The sequence below is a fragment of the Gavialis gangeticus genome, unplaced genomic scaffold (assembly GCF_001723915.1).
Source record: "Gavialis gangeticus isolate Ggan-Ray unplaced genomic scaffold, GavGan_comp1, whole genome shotgun sequence".
Classification (NCBI taxonomy): Eukaryota; Metazoa; Chordata; order Crocodylia; family Gavialidae; genus Gavialis; species Gavialis gangeticus.
This window is the reverse complement of record NW_017729001.1, coordinates 15,417,372-15,441,400: the sequence shown is the minus strand read 5'-3', so window position 1 is coordinate 15,441,400 and position 24,029 is coordinate 15,417,372. Positions and strand designations below refer to the sequence as shown.

At 40.0% G+C, this 24,029-nt stretch overlaps 2 protein-coding genes across 3 annotated transcripts in view; one reads left to right on the top strand and one right to left on the bottom strand.

The window, feature by feature from the left end:
* The window catches only part of PI4KA (phosphatidylinositol 4-kinase alpha), a 96,624-nt gene that overhangs the window by 25,282 nt on the left and 47,313 nt on the right, over positions 1 to 24,029 (bottom strand). For both annotated transcript variants that reach the window (XM_019506930.1, XM_019506931.1), the window contains exons 20-27: positions 6,547 to 6,655; positions 6,054 to 6,190; positions 5,118 to 5,251; positions 4,104 to 4,186; positions 2,988 to 3,058; positions 2,067 to 2,191; positions 1,295 to 1,376; positions 212 to 295 (exon numbers count right to left, since the gene is read on the bottom strand). In XM_019506930.1, coding sequence (XP_019362475.1) covers positions 212 to 295; positions 1,295 to 1,376; positions 2,067 to 2,191; positions 2,988 to 3,058; positions 4,104 to 4,186; positions 5,118 to 5,251; positions 6,054 to 6,190; positions 6,547 to 6,655 — 825 coding nt within the window. The remainder of the gene's footprint in view (positions 1 to 211; positions 296 to 1,294; positions 1,377 to 2,066; positions 2,192 to 2,987; positions 3,059 to 4,103; positions 4,187 to 5,117; positions 5,252 to 6,053; positions 6,191 to 6,546; positions 6,656 to 24,029) is intronic.
* On the top strand, positions 9,188 to 22,537 carry SERPIND1 (serpin family D member 1). Its single transcript, XM_019506932.1, has 5 exons — positions 9,188 to 9,293; positions 11,176 to 12,050; positions 17,791 to 18,064; positions 20,077 to 20,221; positions 20,651 to 22,537. Exons 2-5 carry the CDS (start codon positions 11,192 to 11,194, stop codon positions 20,840 to 20,842), a joined length of 1,470 nt encoding a protein of 489 aa, XP_019362477.1. The 5' UTR covers positions 9,188 to 9,293; positions 11,176 to 11,191; the 3' UTR covers positions 20,843 to 22,537.

The window sequence follows — 24,029 nt, the reverse complement described above, 5'->3', positions numbered from 1 at the left end:
CGAATCACCCCACATCGTGCATCAAAATCCTTTACTATACTCTTAAAAAAAAAAAAAAAAGCATCGAAGCATCTGTCACTTACTCAGTAATTAACAAACAGAACTCCGCTTAATGGCACAATGAACAACGCTGAAAGCGCTAAATGGAGACTAATCAAAAGAATTCGTAATTCCATTAGGATACTTCAGCTTATAAAAGAATGTCACCTACCTCTCTGGCTTCATATGTATCAGGGACAGTGATTCTGTATGGGGCATCTGGAATGTCATAGTATGGTTGGTCCTTATGAATGTCCTAAACAAAGAATGTTAAGAGTCTCAGTACAGTACAATGTAGCACATCCACATCTGCTTAACCTGTTCACTACCAGCTGCACTATTCCCAGGAGTGCTCCAATTTACTGAATCAGTTTGCTAATGATATCCTCTGTCCTACAAATGCAGATAGCAGCTATTTAAGAGACTCCTTTTGGTCTTGTTTCCAGCACAACCATAACTACCTTATTGTCTGTACAGAAACATCAGTACAGAATTAGTAAATCAAAACTTGTACAATTATTTTCCACCTTTCAAACACTTAAAAACAAAACATTAATCCAAAATTAAATAACTACCTGAGTCCTTGCATATGTAAAGTTAACATAAAAAGAGGACTGCATTTGCTAGCCACCACTCAAAATGCTAACAATACAACCTTGGCAGTCTTTCCTGCCTTAAGTAGGGGGGGCTGGACCTGATGTTCTTTGAGGTCCCTTCCAGTCCTTAACTTCTACGGATCTATGAAACTTAAATTACAAGTTCAGTAAGGAATGGTTTAATGGTTACAGCTGGGCAGTGAGAATCAGAGCAGCTAGATTTTACTCCCAGTTATAACAATGACTTGCTGTGCCACCTTGGATAAAATCACCCCGGTCCACAGTTTAATGACCTGGAAAATGGGGAACTAACAACACTTCTAAGATCTGTTCTGAGTTTAATATTAATAGTGTCTGTAAGAAATTGTGAAAAGGAATTTTAAAAAGGTATCTTACATAATTTCTAAGGTATAACTACTGTTCGGTTCAAAACTATAGAGAAGAAGAGCATTACAACTGAAAGATATGGAATATAAAGTTAAGAAAAAACAATGGAAATATTATGCAGCTCAGCATCTGTAGCATATATCATTTAACACTACATGTTCTGCAAAGGAGCACCTTCCAGCAATACTCTTATCTCCGCATTCCTTTTTTAGTGGAAACTGTGGTCAACACAAATGTACTTCCTTTTTGTAAAGCAGTAACAAAACACTTACTGCACTAAGAGACAATGACAGTGTCTGGAGAATATCTAACATAGTCTTCAGCACAGTTCCACTCCACAGTAAGTGAGGAAACCTAAAACAAAACAAATTAACACATTATACCTATAAAGAAATGACGAAAGGGGGTACCTTCATCAACACATGCAAAGGAAACGCACAACAACGTAGATGCGTGTAAATCGATGCAGACCACAAGTGACTGAGTTAAGTATGGATCACAACAGCCTAGAAGCTGAATAGTTGTCAAAAGCTCTTGCAAAGGCAAACTTCAGCATACAAAGGCAATTAATTAGTTACAAAACTCTCACAGAGTCAAGGTAATGATTTAGGCTAGGCAGTCTCACCTCCATATTTCTTGACTAGCTCAAGCTGGAAATCAATTACCCAATTTTGTATTTGTTTTTCTGTATTTTGTGATAGATAACATAACAACTGTATGCACTGCGTATTACCAGCCAGCACAGGATATGGGATGCTTTGACGAAATATACAGTGCGATAAAGCCAAGTAAATTTTTGCATTTATTTAAATGAGCATTTGTTTGGATTGTCTAGCATGTAAGAAGGTAGAATATCGACTAAGCAAGTATTTCAGAACCAAGATAAAGCTTAGCAGCCTTAGCTAGGCATTTTTTTCATGCCTCAGTTCAACAGAATTAACAGCCATGAAATCCCAAAGACCTAATTCAATTGTCTTACCATCAGTTTTGCTAACCAACTAGTCAACACAAAGAAGCCCAAAGAACATGGAACTCGATACTCACTTATCTACAAGACCAGATAAGTATTTGTCTGCAACTCTCCTGATCCGTTTGTGAATGTGGTTAAAATTCACCAGCAGGAACTGAGCGTGTCTCTCCAGCTCCTCTTCATTCTCTTTAGTTTTAGGCTAGAAACATTTCACAAAGAAGCATGAAACATTTGCTTTTAGACAAAAAGTTCACACACACTCACTTTAGTTCACAGCAACTAAACTAGCTACATGACTGAAAAAAGACTTGGGGGTATGACTGACAACAAGATGAACATGAGCTACCAATGCAATGCCACAGCTGGCAATGCAAATAAAAAACTGTGGCTTGCATCTACTGATGTATCTCAAACAAGACCCAGGAAGTCATCCTCCTGCTGTACTCAGCCTTGGAGAGGCTGTAGCTAGAATACCGCATCCAATTCTGGGCTCCACACTTAAGAAAGGATGTGAAGAAGCTTGAGAGAGTCCAGAGGAGAGCCACATGCATGATTAGAGGACAAGAGAACAGGCCTTATGAAGACAGGCTGAGAAGCATGGGACAATTCAGCCTGGAGAAGTGAGGGCTCAGGGGTGACTTGGTGGTAGCCTATAAGGTATATAAGGGGTGTGCATCAGAAACTGGGAGAACGCGTGTTCACCAGGGCACCCCATGGGAAGACAAGGTCTAACGGTTACAAACTGCTGGAAGACCATTTTAGAGTGGACATAAGGAAAAACTTCTTTATTGTCTGAGTCTCCAGAGTCTGGAATAGACTTCCCCCAGAAGTGGTGCAAGCACCTACTCTGGATACCTTTAAGGAACACCTGGATGCTTATCTTGCTGGGGTGATCTGACCCCAGCTGACTTCGTGCCCCACATGCACGGGGCTGGACCGTGCGATGTTGTGAGGTCCCTTCCAGCCCTAATGTCTGTGAAATCTATGAAACTTACTTTATCAGCCATCATTGTCAGGAAAGCTTCAAACACCTTATCTGCAACAGCTATTACACACTGCATCATACCTAGAAAAGAATCCAGAGAAATCACGTGTTGTCTCGAAGAATTACATTTTCTTTGTATGCTACATCTTTAGCAGTCAAATGTGTTTATTTTTATCTGACCAGCATTGACTCAAGTTGCTTTAAAATCTAAAACAAACATTTCTTTCCAGAAAGATAAAACAGAGAGAAAGAAATGAAAATAAACTACCAACACTTGCAATTAGCACTTAGGAACAAACCAGCCTGACAGATGACAAACTATTCCTGTTCCTCCATGCCATAACTTTGCAGAATAAGACATTTTGCTTAGACTGTCTTTTAAAACTAAAAAAGTGCAGTATTTAGCCATTTGGTAAAAGTGGCTTCTACAGGTTACACAGTAACTTGACCTTTTTTTTTTTTTTTTTTTTGTCAGAGAGCTATTCCTAAAATATATTACCTTAAACTTGCTGCATAATCCAAGTGAATTGATAAAAGAAACAAACCAATACATTTCTAAAGTAGAGAGTAATCACAATCACTGTGATCACTGTTTCATATAAAAAGTTAGAACTAGTTATAACCCACCACCACCAGATTCCAAAATGACAGTGACTGTCATTGCCAGTAGCAGGGAAACTAGCATTCAGGCTATATATTACATATCTAGCAGCAGGAAACTGCAACAGTATTTTATCAACTGAATTTTAAGGGAACCAGGCCGTCTAATTTGATTTGGTCCCAGTTCCACAGGGCCTTCATCTGTGCTAGTGTTTGTTGATAACAAACATTAAACAATTTAAAAATATATCTGATAATTTATGGGAAATTTGACTGGAAGAACAAATACATATGGCTGCTTCTATCAGGACTATCTCCTCCTGCACGCAAGCACTAAACAAGCTCAAGATTTCCTGGCTCACACTAATAAACTTCAAGGCTCCCTCTGATAACTGCAATTCAAAATTCATTTTGCTTAAACCATACCCATATAATGTAGGTTCCTTTTAAATTAGCACAAGTGCTTTTGTTCTACATTTAACTAAGTAGCAAGTTTTAGGATCCCAGGTAGCACAGGTAAACTTACCAGATTTGTCTTTTTGAATAGCTTTATCCTCAAAATAGCAAAACATCACCTGGAAGCGATCTTGGTCTGCTGAACGCAGTACCCTAAGACAAAAATAATCTTCAGCACCTTCCACACAAAGCTAAATGTTCGAACAGTGGTTTTTCTCTTCAGTATATGCCCATATGCAGTGACTAGGTAGTTCCCAAAAAAGGAGTAACACAAAATTTCCATTAAATTTAATAGCCAAGTCTTTGGATATATATCCAGCTAATAAGGATTAGAGAACAAAGAAAAAGCTTGTGACCTGCTTAACAAATTTGCACAAAACCATCAAAAGTAAGAGAAATATGGTGAAGCACTCACAAAGTCATAGCTACAGGACATTTTAACAAAGATACCACCATTCTCTAGAGCCAACACATTTTGGACCATCAAAGCACTGGTCCTCACAGCTGACTTATCATTAGGCGTGGAGAGAGCAAATGAGAGTGAGTGAGCGAGCAAGTGCAAGCGGGAGCGCCCCTTTCAACTCTCACCTAAGAGTCCTAAAACTCTCATACCAATTCCTGAGCGTTTTGCTACTGCAAATAAAAGTATACTAGCCAGAAACAAGCTCTACTATACATCAGGAATACTGACTCCAACATCTTAACAACTGTGAAATGTCACAGGGCAGATTCTGTGCTGCATTTCTAACTACCTTGAGTAGATGGGGCTAAGGACGCTTTAAGCTTGCCTGAGGGTTCTTGGAAGGGAGTCTACTACAGCTGTTGAAGCAGAGCAAATCTCCTCCAAGCCAGAACTGGGGTTTTATGGGCCATTTGCACCAGTCCAGCCCTTTTTCCTGCTGTAAAGGGGCTGCAATAAAAATGAAATCCTGGTCCAAATGATTTAGTGGGGCCAAAATTGCACTAACTACAACAACAACAAAAATCACAATTTCATCCTGTGTGTCCAGATTAAACTTAAGCGCGTACAAAATGCCAGGAACCAAGAATTTAAAAAAAGCAACATCCACGAACAAAAATATACCTCATGTACTCTAGACGGTAAACAGACAGTAGGTAGGTAGACATAGCGAAGTCCAGTTTATTGATCTGTGCCGACACTTCTGGAGGAGGATCCAAGAGATTTATAATGGTGCTCCGTAATTCGTTCAGCTCAGCCTAAGAAATTAATAGATTCAACTTGGTACTATTTTTATTTGTATTTTAAAAATAACTACATTTAGGTTACTACTGACTTATGCTCTGTTTTTTTAAAAACCGTTCACAGTGTAACTGTACATACAAGTAAAGAGGAAAGCAAAAAGGTACCCAAGCTCTTACAATGTACAGCCAGGTACTTGAATGTTATACAAGAGCTGTTAAGGGAGGGAGGAAGGGAAATAAGGACAACCAATATGCTCATTCCTGATCAGTCAGATTCAAGCAGCAGAGCTCACCACAGTACATTAAAAGTAGGACAAAGCTCTCCGCTGGGGTAACCAACGGGTCAGAGAAGTCATATCAGTAGAAAATTTGGCTCTCAATTTTACACTGGTTATTCATCCTTCCATTTATTTATCTTTACAATAAGAACCTACTCCACAGGCTCAGCCGGAAGCCATTTTAAGAGAGAAAATAGAGAATGTCATTTTACTTTAGAAACAGAATTTGAGCAGATTTTTGTCAGACACAGGAAAAACATGAAGCATCATTAAAAGGTTTCACTCCCTAGTAAAACCTGGATACTAGCCAAGAGGACTGAAGCTTCTGGTCCTAGCTGATGCTGATACTCTTACTTTTTGTTCTGTTACGCTACATACAGCTTTTATGATGAGAGTATGCACTTAAAAGGTACTGTTTTTCATCAATGCAGGTTAAATGAAGGTATCACGATGCTATTGCAAAGCAATATCTACTGGTTAAATATCAAATATTTCATTTAATGCCTCAAAGGGGCACAGTAGAAGAAAGTGGTTCTTACAGAAGTCACTGTGTCATTTTTCATGGCAGAGTTGTACTGAAGGACAGAACGAAGAGGTTCTTTGCTGGGAAATGTAAGTAGCGGAGACTTAGTGGCTATTTCACAGACCCCTTCATACCACTCTTCTGGCCAAAGACCTGTAGTAAAAATGGAGAGGGTGAGCATGACCAACTATGCCAAGGCAAAGTATGCTAAGGTGCTCCATTAAGACCACTGCAGCTTGTTTAACTACTAAAGAAACCTAAACCTAGTTTAGTTTAATTAGTTTTAAAATGATACTCAATTGGTTCACTCTCAAAAAATATGAGATTCACTCAAAGGGAAACAGACCCAACACAAACAGTCCACTTTTCAGACGCATAATAAACATGGCTGGATGGGTGCCTGTGAAGCCTCTTGACATGCAAGCAGTTTCTATTTTACCTATTATCATCCTATGCCCCCGACTTTCCCAGATCAACAATGATACTTTTTCCATAAGAAGTCAGCTTACCTGATCCCTCCACAGCAAATCCCATGAGCACCGAGTAGAGCCAAAAATCACGAAACAGCTTCTGTAACCTGGGTTTGGCTTCCTTGATGGGTGGCAAGCGTCGTGTGAGCTAAAAAGAAAGTAGAGAAGAGAAGGGTCATGATAACTTAATGTTATGTAAAGCATAGCTTCTCAACCTATGGTATGTGTACCCCTGGGGGTACGCGAGACACAGGCAGGGGGTACGCAGGTACCCCAGCACTCTCTCACCCTCTTTCTCTCTCTCTCTTCTCCTCTCAAAACTATGGCAAAAAATGTGGTGCACCATGCACTGCATGGCACTTTAAATTCCCCAATAATAATTTGGCGTGCTGTGTTTTGCGTGGCACTGGGTTCAGCCCTCCTAGCTTTGGCCAACATCACCTCTAGCCTAGGTACATACTTGAGTTGTGCACCTCTGGTGTAAATGGTAGCAACCCTACCCACACCAGATCAGACATCTGTCATATCACGGCCCTATACACACAGCCCTTCTTCCGACATATGGCACACATTAGTCTGTAAACATAAAATTCCATGGAAAATTGAGTGTTGGGGTACTTAATAAAATTTTCAAAGTTAGGGAGTACTTGCTACTTAAAAGGTTGAGAAACACTGATGTAAAGGAATCTGTCCATATAACCTCATACTGTGTTACTCTAGCACTTAGAAGTTAGCTCCACCAGTTGATTAAGCATATTGTTGAAAATTATCCGGTTACTGTCAAAGCTATGGATAAACAGCTCCATTTTGGCATAGTGCTGTAGCAACTACTAATTTTCCAAGCATTGGACTTGGTGATACAGAAGAAGTAATTCTGTATCAATACAAGCTAACACCTGAAAGTAGATGTTTTAATGTTGCACAACGCACAGCCGGATAATTAAATTCAGACCCTGATCACCATCATCTTCAAACTGTAGGGCAAAGACAGTGGTGTGCAGAATCAAGTTATCACTAAAGCACAGATAGCAGCTACTTCTGTTCAGCATTCATTAGAATCACTTATTGTTTGTTTTGTGCTAGTGCTTAGGGGCCCCAAACAGGGAGCAGTTACTGTACACTCATGCAGATAGGTCCTGTCCCAAAGACCTTGCTATCTGTATACAGGCAAATAACAGGACTCTGTTTGCTTTTAATAAATTCTTGCCAAACCAGCAGAGCCCTTGAGCTCCCAGTGAACCATTATTTGTCTTGTGTTACACAGTTCAGACCCCCTCCTCTAACTCCTAGTGAGCAAGAACTGAATAGGTTTTCCTCTTCTAGCCACCTCGGCACAGACTGAACACTGAGGCCAGGAGTGTATGGCATAAACCCCTCCAAATCTTGCAGGGGTGGGCAAAATGCAGCCCGGGGGCCAAATGCATCCATTCTATCCGGCCCACGGGGCCCCCCCAAAATTAAGAAAATTAATATTTATCTGCCCCTGGCTGCCTGTCATATGGCCCTCGATGGCCTGTCAAAACTCAGTAAGCGGCCCTCCACCCGAAATAATTGCCCGCCCCTGCCTTAGAGCATACAGTACATCTGAAATAGGAACAGGCTTCTCAAATTGGGATGAGATGGGTGGTGGCCCTTTTTTTGTCCAGCTTGACTGGATTTTGCTACTATGAGTTAAATATTTATACACAAACGTGGCTTATGGGAGAGAGTCTTCCTAGTCATGTAGTAATTCTCTCCAGAGGTGTAGAAAATTAACAGCATGCTTATGAATCTATTAAAAAGCCTCAGGCACCTTGTTAGATCACATGGATTTTGTGCAAAGAAGAAACACTTTGTAAACTGCACGTCTCAATCAGATATGAGAAATAGTGACTCTCATTATATACATTAATATTATATCATTATTATAGTCAACATTTCACCTGAGCTTAAGCAGGAAAAAGTGCTATTTTACTAGGGCGAACACAGCGGTTTCCAGCAATATAGTCTTGAATAAGGTGGACCCGCCACCATCAAATCTGGAGAGGACCCACTCAGGAATTCTAGGCAAGGTATTTGCACATAATGGGAAGATGTTCCCCGCCTCGAAGGGCTTACAAGCTAGCTACAGACAAGGAACAAGAAGTAGCTACAACAGACGGAGCCTAAAGGAACAGTGAGACTTAAGAAGAGGGTCTGTTTCTGTGTGACAACATATTTAACTGAATTCATGAGCGCTTCTGCTATGGCCTTGAATCATCTGTGTGCCTTAGCGCTTGTGCCCCCCCCAGTCCCAATGGTGTTGCTTAACTCAAAGGACAAGGTCAGCGATCAGTTCTTTTTTGCCTTTAAGATGCTTGGTTTGGCACTGCTGTTGATTTTGCAACTGAAATACTATTATTTTATTTTAACAGTGTCTGCGTGCAAGATGTCCACATAAAGAGGGCGCAGCAAAAGTAAAACTGACAGCCACATGTGCTCCCCAAGAGAACATACATAAAATGTGGCCACAATTTGAGGGAAACATTTGATGATTTTCAAATCCACAAACAGAACCAAAGCAAGGAATCACCCCACAAACTATAAAAGCCTCCACACAACCTCCATGGAAGAAACAAATCACTTGGCAAGGACCACTAAACAAGTAGAGGGGTTTTGGCTGATGCAGCATGTTTAGCAGTGTTTGACTTAGGGCATGTTTGCTTTGGGAGAAGAGACAATTTGCTGGCATCAAAGTTCAGATTTAAACCCTGCCTTTCACCCTACTTGAGCTCTTCAACACATCCTTCCTGCTCAGTGGCTTGGAGGTAAGACATTTTCTAAGATTTTGACTGAAGTTAAAAACCTTTTAAGAAAAATGTACTCAAAAATGTGGGTGGGGGGGGGGGGCGTGGAAATAAGTTGTCCACAGTAAACTGAGGGCAAATAATACATTAAACTCTGGGAAAGACAAGAATGTAAAAGCTAGGCACCACAAAAATATGTCAACACTATAACTGAAGCAGAAAGCACTTATCTTTCATTAGCGGTTATTGCACACAACTACCTCTCAAACAAAAAATGTAGAAGTCATTTACATTTTAAACAAAGGAGAAGCATTAAGATGACAATCCTTCACTCACCACAGAGCAGACGTTTTTAATGGTGTTCTGTGATAGAGCCTTAAAAAATGCACAATATTTTGTTTCAAGGTGGAATAATCTTCTCAGATGTTTTTAAGATAATTGATCTTTGTTCTTTTTGTACATCAGTGGACAAGAAAATGAGAATCATTATTTAGATGACATTAGGACATATTTAAAGTGTTTCTTCTTTCCACTTCCTACTTAGTTCTCCTTTCTTATTAAGATCTTCCAAGGCTTTTAAAAAAAATGTTTTCTTCATTTAAAAAAAAATTCCTTGTAAAGATGCCATTCAATATTATTTGTCCACATTATAGCTTCTAAATATTATTTTTCTCCTAAACTATATGTCCTATACAGAGCAATGGAAGTAACGTAAAACAAAATAAGAGCAAAGTCACCTAGCTACAGGCAAGCAGTTCAGAAATCCAGACTCTGCATTTCCAACTGTTTTTATCCCTTTCACAGCTGGTGTTGTAATGCAGGGCATAAGGGTTCCTAAACCCTTGCCTTTCAGTACTCCTGAAATTGTACTAGTGAATTACCACTTTTCATGCATTTCAGATCATGGATTACTGGATCCATATCAATTATGTGGTTAAGTATTTCAGCCTGTTTGCACCTCAGAAATCAGGTCCCCGAGTTCCTTTACATGTGACACTAACAACAGGGTATGCGTGCGCGCGCATGTGTGTGTACACACACACACACACACACACACACACACACACATATACATACACACATCCTCAATGGAATGGGAAGGCTATTATTTCACATGATAAATGGATTCTGCATAAATGCCCTCAGTAAGGGAATAACTGAGGCTAATTCCTTCAATGTGATACTTGCCTTCTCAGAAACTTGCATTTCTGATCATTAAAAAGTGTTGGCTTCATTCTTTGTATTAACAGAGCTCTCACTTTATGGAAGTGCTAATCAATGCATAATCCTTCACAAAGAAATACACAAAAACAACCCTTCCCACCAGACAATGCCCAGAAAGCCAAACAATTCCCTCAAAAAAAAATTATGTATTTAATCAGCTCCTTAAAAAATTAAGGAACCACACCTAAAAAAGGTCCTGATCTGGCAAAGAAGAATTCAAGGGCTTAACTTTACATGTTATAAACAGTCTCAGTAGGATTATTAGCAGAACTGTAAATGTTAATGAAATGGGTGTCTCTTTGCATAGACCCTTATTCCATCCCAATTCAGTGTTGCCCTTCCAAAGACACTGTCCTCAAGAAATCCCATCCTACCCATCCTTACAGCATTTGATTAATTTCTCTTGACCCTCTGATGTGCACTTTTAATTGAGGATTCCCATCCCATCCCCACAATTCAAACATTTAGAAGCTATTTTCATAAAATGGTTCAGTCCTCTAATTTTTTTAAAGCCCTCATTTTCTGAGAAATTAAGGCTTGCTTGTAGCAGATGATGTGTGCGCAAACTGAAGTTGGAATGTGATGTAGGTAAAAAAGAACAACCTACTTCAGCACTAGGTGACTGCTTAAAGGGTTGATTCACCACACTCTCTCACTAAAATACATTGGTATTTTCCAGCTTTCAATGCACCAAAATGAAGTTCCTCTTTGATTTATTTGCCCTCTCTCTCATCATAACACCTGTGTTTTGTGGGATCAAAGACTTCAGTGAGCATTTTCAGAGCGTAAAAAATGGTCATCTCCATGAAAATGGATCCCACGAGATGCCTGATCTTCCACCAGAGTTCCACAGGGAAAACACCATAACCAATGACCTGATTGCTGAAGAAGAAGAAGAGGAAGATTACTTAGATTTGGAGAAGATACTGAACGAAGATGACGACTACAGTGACATAATTGATGCTGTCCCATATAAGATTTCTGAAATTCAGCAAGGGAATATTCTTGAACTTTTCCACGGTAAAACCAGAATCCAGCGTCTTAATATCCTCAATGCAAACTTTGGCTTTGATCTTTTTCGGAGTCTGACAGAAAGCACTAATGCTACAGACAACATTCTGATGGCTCCTGTTGGCATTTCCACCGCGATGGCAATGATTTCATTGGGACTGAAGGGACAGACGCAACAAGAAGTACTATCAGTTTTAGGCTTTCGAGACTTCATCAATGCCAGCTCTACGTACGAGATCATGACGATTCACAACCTCTTCCGTAAACTAACTCATCGGCTCTTCCGACGTAACTTTGGTTACACCCTGAGGTCAGTCAATGATCTGTATATTCAGAAGGACTTTTCCATTCTGAATGATTTCAGAAACGATATGAAGAGTTACTACTTTGCAGAGGCTCAACTAACTGACTTCTCAGATCCTGCCTACATAACTAAAATCAACGAGCGTATTATGAAGCTCACCAAAGGATTAATAAAGGAAGCTCTTGTGAACATAAACCCTGCAACAGTGATGATGATTCTCAACTGTCTTTATTTTAAAGGTAAAAATCCTTATTTCAATATTCAGCAATAGAATACGTTAATTTATTATATTTCATGGCATACATCTGAGCAATCAAGAACGAATCAAACCTTAGGCAGCAATAATAGCAGTTTTTTAATGTCAGTATCCCACTGATTAATAAGGCTGTGAATTACCATTATCTGCCCAGCTAGATAAGACAGAGGCCCTAGCCATGCACCAGGACTCCACAGCACAAGGTGTTATACAACCATTGCGTAAACGAATTTGCACTCTAAATATAAAACAAAGGACAACAGATGAATACCATGTCCAGTTTTGGGCCCCACTTACAAAAAGGATGTGGACAAGTTGGAGAGAGTCCAGCAGAGGGCAAAAAAATTATTAGGTGGCTGGGGCACATGACTTATGAGAAGAGGCTAAGGGAGCTGGGTTTATTTAGTCGGCAGAAAAGAAGATTGAGGGGGATTTGATAGCAGCTGTTAAATACCTGAAAAGGGGTGGGGCTAGACTGTTCTCAGTGGTGGTAGATGACAGAACAAGGAGCAATGGTTTCAAGCTGCAGCAAGGGAAGTGTAGGTTAGATATTAGGAAAAACCTGTTTCACTGGGAGGACAATGAAGCACTGGAAGAGGTTACCCAGAGAGGTGGTGGAATCTCCATCCCTGGAGGTTTTTAAGGCCCAGCTTGACCAAGACCTGGCTGGAATGACTGAGTTGGGGATGGGTTCTGCTTTGAGTAGGGGCTGGACTAGATGACCTCCTGAGGTCCCTTCCAACCCTCATTTCAGTGATGCTATGATAACCCCAGGTAACAGTGACATCTGAGGGCAACGCCATTCACTTTTTTTGCAGCTACTCCAAGTTGATTTCGTCCAAAATGTTTGTTTTGAAATATTCAGAACTCAGAGGAGCAGCCATGTGCAGGGAACCTGAGCTTAAAGTATACGTGTCCTCTATGAACACATGCAGGGCAAACTAAGAGCGTCCTGAAGGGGCTGAAAAGTTGTTACCTTAACAGATTGACTGTCTAAGCCATGCCTAAATTTACTTCCCCTGCCAAGAATCCTGTCAAGTATGCTAGGCTGCTTTGTACAAGTTGCTTCACAAAATCGGGAGCGTAACCACGTCTGCATGGTGTCACAGGTATAGAGACAGGTTAACTAGCAGTGTCACCCAGCAGTGATAATTAGCACAGCAAGAGGGCTGTGTGGGTGCAGCTGCATTGCTTCTGGTTTAATATACCACTGCAGGGCACAGTAAGTTTACTGTGTAGGCATGGCCTGAAAAAGCTAAAACAGGACACTGAGATACTATGGGTGAGTCGCCATGAGTGCACATGTGCAGTTTGCAGCACTGCTAATTAGCAGAGTGGCAGTTTTTTGACACTGGGAGATTCTGGTGTCAAAAACACCAACCAAAACAAGAGAAAAAACAAACCAAAACCAAAACATGCAGGAGAAAAAAGCAGGGTGGCAGCATGTGCCACCTGGAACTGGAGCCTGGCTGGCCAGAGCCAGGCTCTGCGTCCCTGGATTACCGCTGCTGAAGCCCTGGAGAGACCCAGGATCTCAGGTAAGACTGCTGGGGCCAGGCCTCGCCCCAGCCTCCCCTGCCCCAACCAGGGCGACCTGCCACATGCCAGAGAGCAGGTTCAGGGCCATGCCCAGAGCGCTACCAGCAGCTAGTTGTCTGTCTACAGGTAAAAGTCTGATGGATCTCATTATATGCTTGTTTTGAGAGGCTTCTAAAAATCCTGCCAAACTAATTCTTTGGGCAGAAATTCTCCAGGCTGGTCACTTGCCTCAGTTTGAATTTTTTGTCTCAAAAGCCATTTCAGAACAAGTGAAAGAAAATTTATTATTTCCTTCATGTTAAAAACCAAACATGACAGAAGGCCTAGGATTAGCTGAACAAGATGCCTGAAGGACAAGCCTAGAGAGACTGACAGGGAAGAGACTGAAATGAGGAACACAGAAAGAATCTGGGGGAGATGGTGGGGAAGACCGAAATAAGATGAAGAGCCTAGGACAAAGGGACTACAAGGGCTCGCTGAACAAGAAGGATGGGATGAGAAACCCAGTTGGGAGACAGAGATTGGGACAGGAAGTCATCAGGGAGATATGACACTAGGAGACACTGGAGAGGAGAAAGATGAGAAAAATATGACCTCTAAAGTATGTTCCCCTCCACAGTCTAGAAGGGAACCCAAGATTTCTGGGTTTCAACATTTCTCTGATGTCAGCAAACACCTGATAAATGTATTTCTTCCCTTGCTGCTGGCAACTCCACAGAAGATGGCAACTTATTACTACCACCGATTGCCTGGCCAGCTTGAATCCAACAAATCCTAGTTTCTCAACCTTTTCTGTGCAAGTCAACTCTGCACTTCTCTCCAGGACTTTTCCTCATTAGAGCCATAAGCTCCCAATATACTTCTTCAAGGCTGAAGTCTTCTTGGGTTTATTTCTCTTGACAAATTTGTTCATAAGTTGTTGACGTTTCCCAGCCCTCTCTACCAGATATTCTAATTTTTGTTCATCTTGATTGTTTACAAGGTTAGAGTTTCTTGCATCATTATTGCTAAGTTTTGGTAACACCTCAGGGATGGGAGACAGATATTCATCTCTGAAATCCAAGTTTCCATTTCCACCCTCCACCCCGCATAGTCATGCACACTCCACAGTGGACTGCTTACCAGTTACCATGCAGGCTCTGATCTCAGAACTTTTATGAGGAATGTGATTGAGAAGGCAGTGGAGGCCAGTCAATCCCAGTGATAATGATTTTGTAATAGGTAGGTTTCCAGTCTCCTCCAGAATTGGCACTCTCAATCTCTTATTAGGGGTCTGAATGACCCCTTGTTGGCTTTATATCAAGCATCAGCCAGTTAGTTACCAAAGTAATGAGCAAAGTAAGTTGTTTAGTGCATCCAGAATTACTTCCCAGAGGCTCTTGACTGGCATGAAAAGACAGAAGACAAGCAATGGGGATAAAAGCCTTGTGGATCACCACAGAGGAATCTGAACTGCCATAACCCCCAAACACTGGCAGTTTCTCATTCTATTCAAAATATATGCAAAGCCTCTTACAAAAATAACTTCTAAATCCCGGGAAGATAATCTCTAAATTGATGCAAAGTTCTTATCGTGTCCTGAAAGAACATCTAAACCCCAGAGAAAGAGAAGTCTTGCTTGTGGGAAGGGTTAATAACAAAAGTTGGGCTCGGACGTCACATCAGTAGAGTGTAAATTGGTCCCAACCCAGGCCCAAAATGAGGACTGGCTTTCAGGTGGTGCTGGAAAGAACCCACATTACCCAAAACAAACAATACCAGCACCAAAGTGAGTTCACGAGAGGAGAAAGTATCTAGTCTGTACCTAGCTCTTCCCTTGTTCTAGTCAAGAGCATGATCTCACAACGTGTCACAGAAAAGCCACAATTCCCTTTATTATGCTATTGGCTAAGCCTCCTCTTCACTGGCTGGCTGTAGTCCCCAGGATTGTGAACCTGGCTTCCTCTAAACATCTGAAGATGAGTGCACTGCATTGCCAGGTCACCAATCTGTGATATCTGCTCACCCCTATTTACATCTGCTCTCTCCTGGCTATTAACTGTAACTTCACCAACTGTGCATTCACCATCCTAGTCCAATGAGCCATCACAGCTCCAGCAAATGTTTGACTTAATGGACTCCCCTCCAGGCTTGATATTTCATGGAGGTATCAGGCTGAGACCCTGAAGTCATTTCTTCATGTTATTATGTAGTAATATGTTCGGAGACAGTCAAATTAAGACTCTTCAAACGATGTCTGATCTATGGGGGCTTCTTGCAGCATGGTTGAAGGAACTTATGCTTTCCTTTTTCACATAATACCCATCTTCCTGATCATAATGATAAGTTATGGAGAGTCTCCCCAAGAGTAGCTCCAATTAGTACTTCTCCACTACTTGCACCTTATTCATGATGCAGCAGCCCTCTTCTTGAGAAAGCAAGATAACATCAGACTTGCCTTTTACTCTTTACAATGAGTGCCTATAAAGCAGCAAGGGGAATAAACTGCTAGATTTTTAAAGCCTGCAAAAAACCTATACCTAACAGATGTGGTTATGTCCGAGTTGTCACTTCTTAACTCCAATTCTGAAGTTTGGGTTGCCTTTTGGAAATCTAACACAATGTAACAAGTCAGCAGGTACACTTGCTGTGATGGGTCCTCAGGTAAAAACAATTTGCTTCCCTCTGATTGCTATCTATATCTCCATACTTAAAAAAAAAGTCAACTAAAACTCTGTTAGCTCCTCCAAAGGCATTTTTACTATAAAAATGCTGGCCCCGCATATATTGTCATGGTCCCAATCTTGGTTCTGCCTCCTCAAACCTACCCAACTTCAGTTTTTCAAATTGTAATAAGGCTTCTCATACAACTTTTGTAGCCTTAAAATAATTCTGAATAATTATATCATATTTACAGTACCTAACACCCTGTGTTAGGAAAAACATAACATTATCAATATTAGAAAACAAAACTAAGAATGGTGACCTGTGCAATTCAGTATTAGTCTGGGGATAAACAGTAAGCACACAATCTTCAGCTTTCTCTGGCATGTGACAGCAAAGTTAGGGAAGCATGGAGAACATTAAGTGCATCAGATTCTCTCCAAGTTACCAGCCACTTCAGACTACCACACAATGGCAGTCTTTTGAGGTAAAGGTAAAAACTTACAAAGAGAATCACCAGAATTCCTTGTTCAGATGTTGTGAACACACACGTGTTTTATGGTGGGATCCACAACACCAAAATTAAGATACTAACTTCCTAACACTATACAGTTAGAGTCTTTAAAAGGTTATATAATAATGCTTCCACACACTTATTTGCTCACCAAGGGCTATCTGACAGCCCTGGTTTTTAAAGGGGATACCAATATCCCCAACTAAGAGAGTAAGTGTCAGCCATGCCTATCCAAAGAAAGCCCATTCCAGAGGCACAACTCTAAATACACTGCGATGCTGAAAAGACATCATCAATTACATTCTTTTAAAATTGCTCCTTCACTGCCCTATCAAGACACTTGGGACAACCAAAGAGGCCTCATATAGTGCCTTAGCCAATTTCCACTAAAGTCAATGCAAAGGTACTTTTCATTGACTTTAGCATGAGCTAATCTACCACTCCTTGGCGCCTGCCTGATCCTGCAAAGTATCAAAAATTCTCAGCTCTTTGTAAGACCTGGCAGGAGTTAAGAGTCACATAATCGAGAACTCAGCCCCGGTCATGATCAAAACAGGTACCATCATAGTTTTCTTTTTTAATGGTTTAAGTGTCATGAAACCAAACCATTCTGTATAAATGTCATTTCATGTCATTTCGTATGTCATTGTTATGAGACAATGTAACATAACATGAATATGGATTTTAATACCTCACATCAGAACTGCACTGATCTGTAGACCTATATTCCTTTAAAGCTTGCATCTAACAAAATAACCCAAGGAAGCATGCTTTCTATTGGAGGTATTTCCAGACAAATATGCCCTTCATACACACCTCATGCATATATTTTCACATCTCAATTTTTAAAAATCTAGATACTTATTAAACATGTAGGCCTTTAAGATGCCACAACTTAAAATGAACAACCAGCCATTTACTGGTATTTCCAAATAAGTCCCCATCCCCAAAACTATTTTTTAAAAACATTCCTATCTAGGGGCAGAGAAAAAAATTTAAGCTTTTTTTTTTGGCACTGAATTGACAGGAACCTGGGAAAACAAGTTTCCAGCAGAAATGACACACAAACGAATATTCCGTGTGAATGAAAAAGAAACGGTCAAGGTTCCCATGATGCAGACGAAAGGGAACTTCCTGGCTGCTGCAGACCCTGAACTAGACTGCTCTGTGCTCCAGCTGCCATATGTGGGGAACATCAGCATGCTGATCGTGCTGCCGCACAAACTAACTGGCCTGAAGGCACTGGAGAAGCAACTGACCCCTCAGGCGGTGGAGAAATGGCAAAAAAGTATGATAAACAGGTACATTTCATGGAAAAAAGGTCGTCTTAAAAGCTTAACTTATTTCTTGACAAGATTACAAGGTTGCCAAAGATGAAAGCGTTGATTTCATATATGACACTGGACTCAGTATCACGTTACCCTCGGGTTAAAATATTAGCATGATATAAAACCAAATGGATTAAAAACTTTGTACGTGATTGCAATAGGGAATTATCACCCAACCAGAAGTCTTTTAATGGACTGTCCTTGACCCAACACTATGGGTGTGTTCCCACAAGCGTGCACCTGCATTTCCCTTGGGACAAACAGCAGCGGCACATATTTGTGGGCCTCACCTGGGGCAGCTGGAGTATGGCAACTCTGGTTTTGGGTGATGCATGCTGCTGCCATGTGGGCCACACCACTTTTTGGCGCTTTTTTTTCTTTATACTGGGATTTTACTGCATCTAATTTTGCCCTGCACTGCAAATAGACAGCGTGGCAAACAGATTAACACGTGCTACACGCACTTTGCGGTGCCTCAAAAGGCTTTGAGGCACTGCAAACCACACATTCTTGCTCGTGGGGATGGAGCCTACTTGAGTATTTTTAATCAATGATTTAGAAAAAACTAAAGTCATTTGTAAAGCCTGTAGGTAACAGAAAAAGTGGTGGAATGAAAAAACAAACTCCACACAGTTCAGGTCTACAGAATAATGTAAGAATATGGTAGGCTAGGTTATTTTAAACCATATGCATTTTTACACTCTTAAATGCAAGATGATGTCACAGTTAAAAGAGGAATTGTTTCAGAAAGCAGTCACTCAGAAGACTGGCAAAGGTTGAGAGGAAAAAAAAAGAATAGCTTGCCCTGTAGTGAGAGACTTAAAAAAAAAACAACAAATCTGTTTACCTTAGAAGAGACATTTCCTAACAAAGGTCCTGCTCTTCATCTTTGAGGACAAAGGCATAAATGAGATCAGCAGCTGGAAGCTACCTCTGGAAAAACTCAGTGTGACGTAACACTCTTATCTTCTCATGTGGGTTATCATGTGGTAAATCAATTCATCTTGGGATAGGGTAGATTCTCCATCATTATAACTTTTAAATCATGTCTGGCTGTTAAAATACAGAAACTGCAAAACTGATACAGGATTTTGATGAAGGATTCACTTGGTAAAATACTATGGCCTGGGATATACAGGACTAGGCAATACTAACAGACTTTCTGGCCTTAAAATATCCTATAAATATTGCACAGTCTTCCATTTCAGAAACAAATTATGTCTATAGTCCATAATTCACAGAACTTCAGCTTACTGTGCCAGGGAATTTACAGCTCCCTAACACATTTTACAAGGATATTCAATTATGTCCATCTGTACACACAATCCCACATACTGCAGCAATATAACCGAAAAGCCTTTTAAGCAAAATACTGGAACCGATTCCAAGTCTGCCTTTTTCCTCCAAAAGAACCATGACAATTTTGTTCGACTTGCACATGGGATTGTCCTGTACTTCCACTCCTACATTTGACTTTCATGCTTGCAGAATTATTTCTGCACACAAAAATACCAGATCAGAGTTTTTTCAATCAAGTTTTTATTTTCTGTGCATTTAAATCTTTGGGTCCTTTCCTTGGCTATTTGACTGTCTTGTGGGATGTCTGAAGGGCAACAGCAGTTCAAGAACTTCATAGGTAATTATCCACATATAGTCAGGGAAAAAGCTGCTTTCATAAAACTGAACCTGAAAATGTAGGGTCAACTTACAAATGGAAAATTGTGGTATTAAAAGCCAATATATTATACAGCAGTCAATTTTTGTGGCTTTTAGATGTACAACTACTGCTAAACAGACATGGCCTCGCCATTTAGAAAGCTAAGCATAGAAAAATGAGGAACAGGGTTCCTGAACATTTCAGTGTCCTGCCTACTTGTAAGAACGGAAATATCAGACGCGCAAAGCAAAGGATATGACACACCACATGACACGGTATGTTACCTGTTACCTCATGACTTTTAATGTTTTTGTTTCTTTCTTACTAGAACGAGAGAGGTGGTTCTGCCTAAATTTAAGCTGGAAAAGAGCTATAACCTGATTGGTTTTCTGAAATCCATGGGAATACAAGAACTGTTTAATGAAACAGGCAACTATTCTGGAATATCAGATGAGAAAGTCACCATTAACATGGTAATGTTTTCCTCTTCTGCCCTCATTCACCTTCCTTATCGTTTCCTGTCATGTATCAAGTAGACACAAACTAAAATATTCCATAGCTTAGCTAAGTAGCTAAACAGATTCCAATCTCTCCTGGAGCATGCAGAAGGGATCTGAGCTCCTCTCAGCCTAGGGGAAGACCAGTCACGTTGTGACTGTTAATCATTGCGCAGTGTCAGGCTGCTCTTAGTCATAGCCAGACAGGTGTAAGTGTTTTCAGAAGCCAAAGCCAGAGAATTATTACTATACGGAAATTATGGGGGCCAGGGAGCCACATGCAGCACAGAAAAAAAATGCGGTATTGCAATTAAACTTCACCGTTCCTGGGTAAGTTAATTATAGAACAACTTGCTGAATACAATATTAAGTGTCTGGAGTCTTATTTTCTATTTTATTTTACAGTTCAACCACCAAGGCACAATCACTGTGAACGAGGAAGGCACACAGGCTATGGCTGTGACTACTGTGGGGTTCATGCCCCTTTCCACTCAGATTCGATTCACTGTTGACCGTCCCTTTCTGTTCCTGATCTATGAGCATCGCACCAACTGCCTGCTGTTTATGGGTAGAGTTGCTAACCCTAGCAAGTCGTGAGAATGGAGGTGTGCTGTATGGATGCTTACCCACAAGGCTATGAGATTGTTTTAGTATAGCAATATTTGAAAGGAAAAAAATGTTTGGCACATTAGTGATCCCAGATGCTATCATTACATGAGTCACTGCTATCAGAAGAAAATGCAGTATTGGTGGAGACGGTCATCAAATGGACTCACACCACTAGATGATTTGACAGCAATTCTTAAAAGGTTAATATCATGCATTGACAGAATTAACTGTATTGAAACTTCATTAGGTAACTTACACTTTATTCTACTTCGGTGTATTAAATGTAATGAGAAAATAAAACATTTAGACCAAGTGGATGCTTGAAGTTAAGATCTTAAATCTATATTTAAGGAACAAGTAGGCACCTTAGGGATGTTCAAACAGACAACAGCTTCTTAGGCCTTCTTAATGCCTAAATCAGACTTAGGAATCTAGCGTTAAGTACTCATTTTTTTAAAACTCTCAGCTTTATAAGGCTTGCATCTGCCCTTCATTACCTTGTGGCACAAATTCAGTCTGGAGGAAACTGGCACTATTCTAGGGAAGAGCTAGCCAAAACCTGCAGCGGGCTAAATGGAAGAGTAAGTAGTAACTTGAACTGATTTCCCACTCAGCAGGTGCATATCGTATTAAGCCTGTGCATGTGAGGCACAGAAAAGAGGGGCAGTAGGAAAAAGCCATTTAACAGGCCTGGGTAAGAAACTAACCAGTTTCTTCATTCTACACTGGCTTAACTCCCATTATTTCAATGGAGTTACTCTAGCTCCTGAAGGCTGTTTGAGGTCAAATGTTTAACACATAATCAGTAAGATTCACAGAATAGTTTACATTGTGGTGACCAGAAGAAGAATGCAGTTTGCAAAAGCTTGTCTAAGTCTATTGCAATCATACAGCTAGCCCAACAACGGTTATCACCCACAAAAAGCCTTGCCTCTGCATCACATAGCAAAAGGTGTTTTATGTACAGTGCTGGAGATGGGGAAGCACTTATTTCAGTAAGTAAACACCACTCTCTCTTTCCTCCATTACTTTACCAGAAGTCTTTTCTATAAAACAAAGCATTTGTGAAAGAAAAGAAAGTTCTGAAAAACCATTCCAGACTCAAACTAATTTATTTTGGTACACAAAATTTCATAAAGAGCAGTGAAATACTTGCAGTTCCTTCAGCTTTTATAGTAGGAACACAAATCCTACTGACTTTTTTTGGTATCCATATGAATGCAACACACTTCTATTTAATGTGGGAACCCACTCCCAACTTCAAAGACAATCATTTAATGGAGGAACAAAAAATGACATGTTTTATACCAACTGTCAAAATACCCTGATAAAAGTCATATTCACATTTCTTGCCTCCTACCTTTTCCTGTGTCTTTTACAGAGCACACCCTGTCGTCTCAGTCTGTTATACCATTTGGCACAAAATCTCAATTACTTGACTATTAAATTTAGGCTACCAACAAATATGCAAAGTAAGACATTATGTATCAATCAATAGTTACTTTAAGGATTAAGTAGCCCTTTAAGTTTGTTAAAAAACCTATACTATACAATCGTTGTTGATCCTGTTTTGCTTTTATGCAACACAATTTTGATTTTTTTTGTCCCTTGAAATTATTTGTCCAACTCCATATAAAACTGTTTTAACATTTAAAGGCAAATAAAGCTGCTGTACTGAAAAAATATGAAGAGTTGATATTTTGCCAAACAAAATATTTTCCCTTTTTTAATATGCCATGACTGTTACTTCATATCTAAATCCTTGTTCAAAAGCTTCTTTCACATAAGTATTTTTCACTATTAAAAACTTTTTGCTAGAAAAGCATTAAATAAATGTGTTTCAAGTATGGGAATGCTTTCTACTTCTTCATAAACCAGGTATATGTATTTATATTAAAAGCAAAGCATAATCAAGAAATCAAATTATACCATCAGTTATCAAGAATTAAATTATTAGACAACATTATTTGGAAGCAGGATTTTTTTGAGATCAAGACAATTCCTGTTAGCAAGGGAAAGAGGTCAAGCAGAAAAGCAAATGTAGCTTAGAACCCATGATCTTCATACATTGTGCAAGAAAATCAAATATTTGCTTCTGCACCCATAGTGTAACCATTAACTCTTGCTACAGTTTCGGACACTATTTATTCTTCACCATTTGAAGGTGACTTTGGTTAAGAAAAAATGCAGTTTCCATTAACTATTCAGAGCAAATGTGTTTTATCAATAAATATGTGAAACAGTAAAAGTTTCAAAGCCCAAGGCAGGATGTCTCCAATGAAACTGGTTATATTTAAGAGCTTGATCTTGCCCCTGTTGAAGTCAATGCCAAAAATTCCGATAGACTTTGGTGGGAAAGGGAAAACAGCAATTGGAAATTACAGGTCCCAAACAGGACTGCAACGGTCTCATTTAAAGCTGCCTGACTTTTGAGCCAGAGACTTTTTATGGTAGCAGCACCCATGTCAGCAGGAATCCAACATATTTATGGAAACATTACAGTAATTTAAGGATTCAGCCTTTGCAGTTGCCAAGGAATTCAGCAGGAGGTTACATCTGAGCCTTAGAAGACAGACTTTAAAGACAAGTTTTAGACATGCCTTTAAAAAAGTCTCAGCAAGTTGCCTGTGAAACCAGGACAATTATGAAGTGTCATTGTACTTGTTAGCTGGGCTACAACAGACAAGAACTACTAGGCAGTAGGCACCCTGCCAACATTCTGCAAGAATCTGACACATTCCTCTTTTTTCCACCCTCGTTAGCTGCATGCAAATACATCTTTTGTGACAAATCTTTCTGCTACAGCAGGAAGAAAATGACTGCTTCCATTTCTAGGATTCCAAAATATGTGTGTGTGTCTATTGGTTTCTCTGGGCTGAACTTTACAGAAGAGTCAGCTGCCCAAATTCCACTAACTTTCAAACCCAGCCTACACTATTAAATTTTTGTGGTTGGTGGGTAAACAACCATGGATCAATTAAATCTCTGGCTGGACTAATTGTTAGACTTAAAAAGTAATTCTGACCCAAAAAGGATTCCCAGTCCAAGATGGCAAGTTTTATATGGGAAACACTCCACTAAGCTAATTTCAGTTTAGACTTCTGAAGACCATTCTAAGCAAACATCAGTGATCTTGACATTTTCCTAATATGTTTTTTTTTTTTTTTTTTTTTTT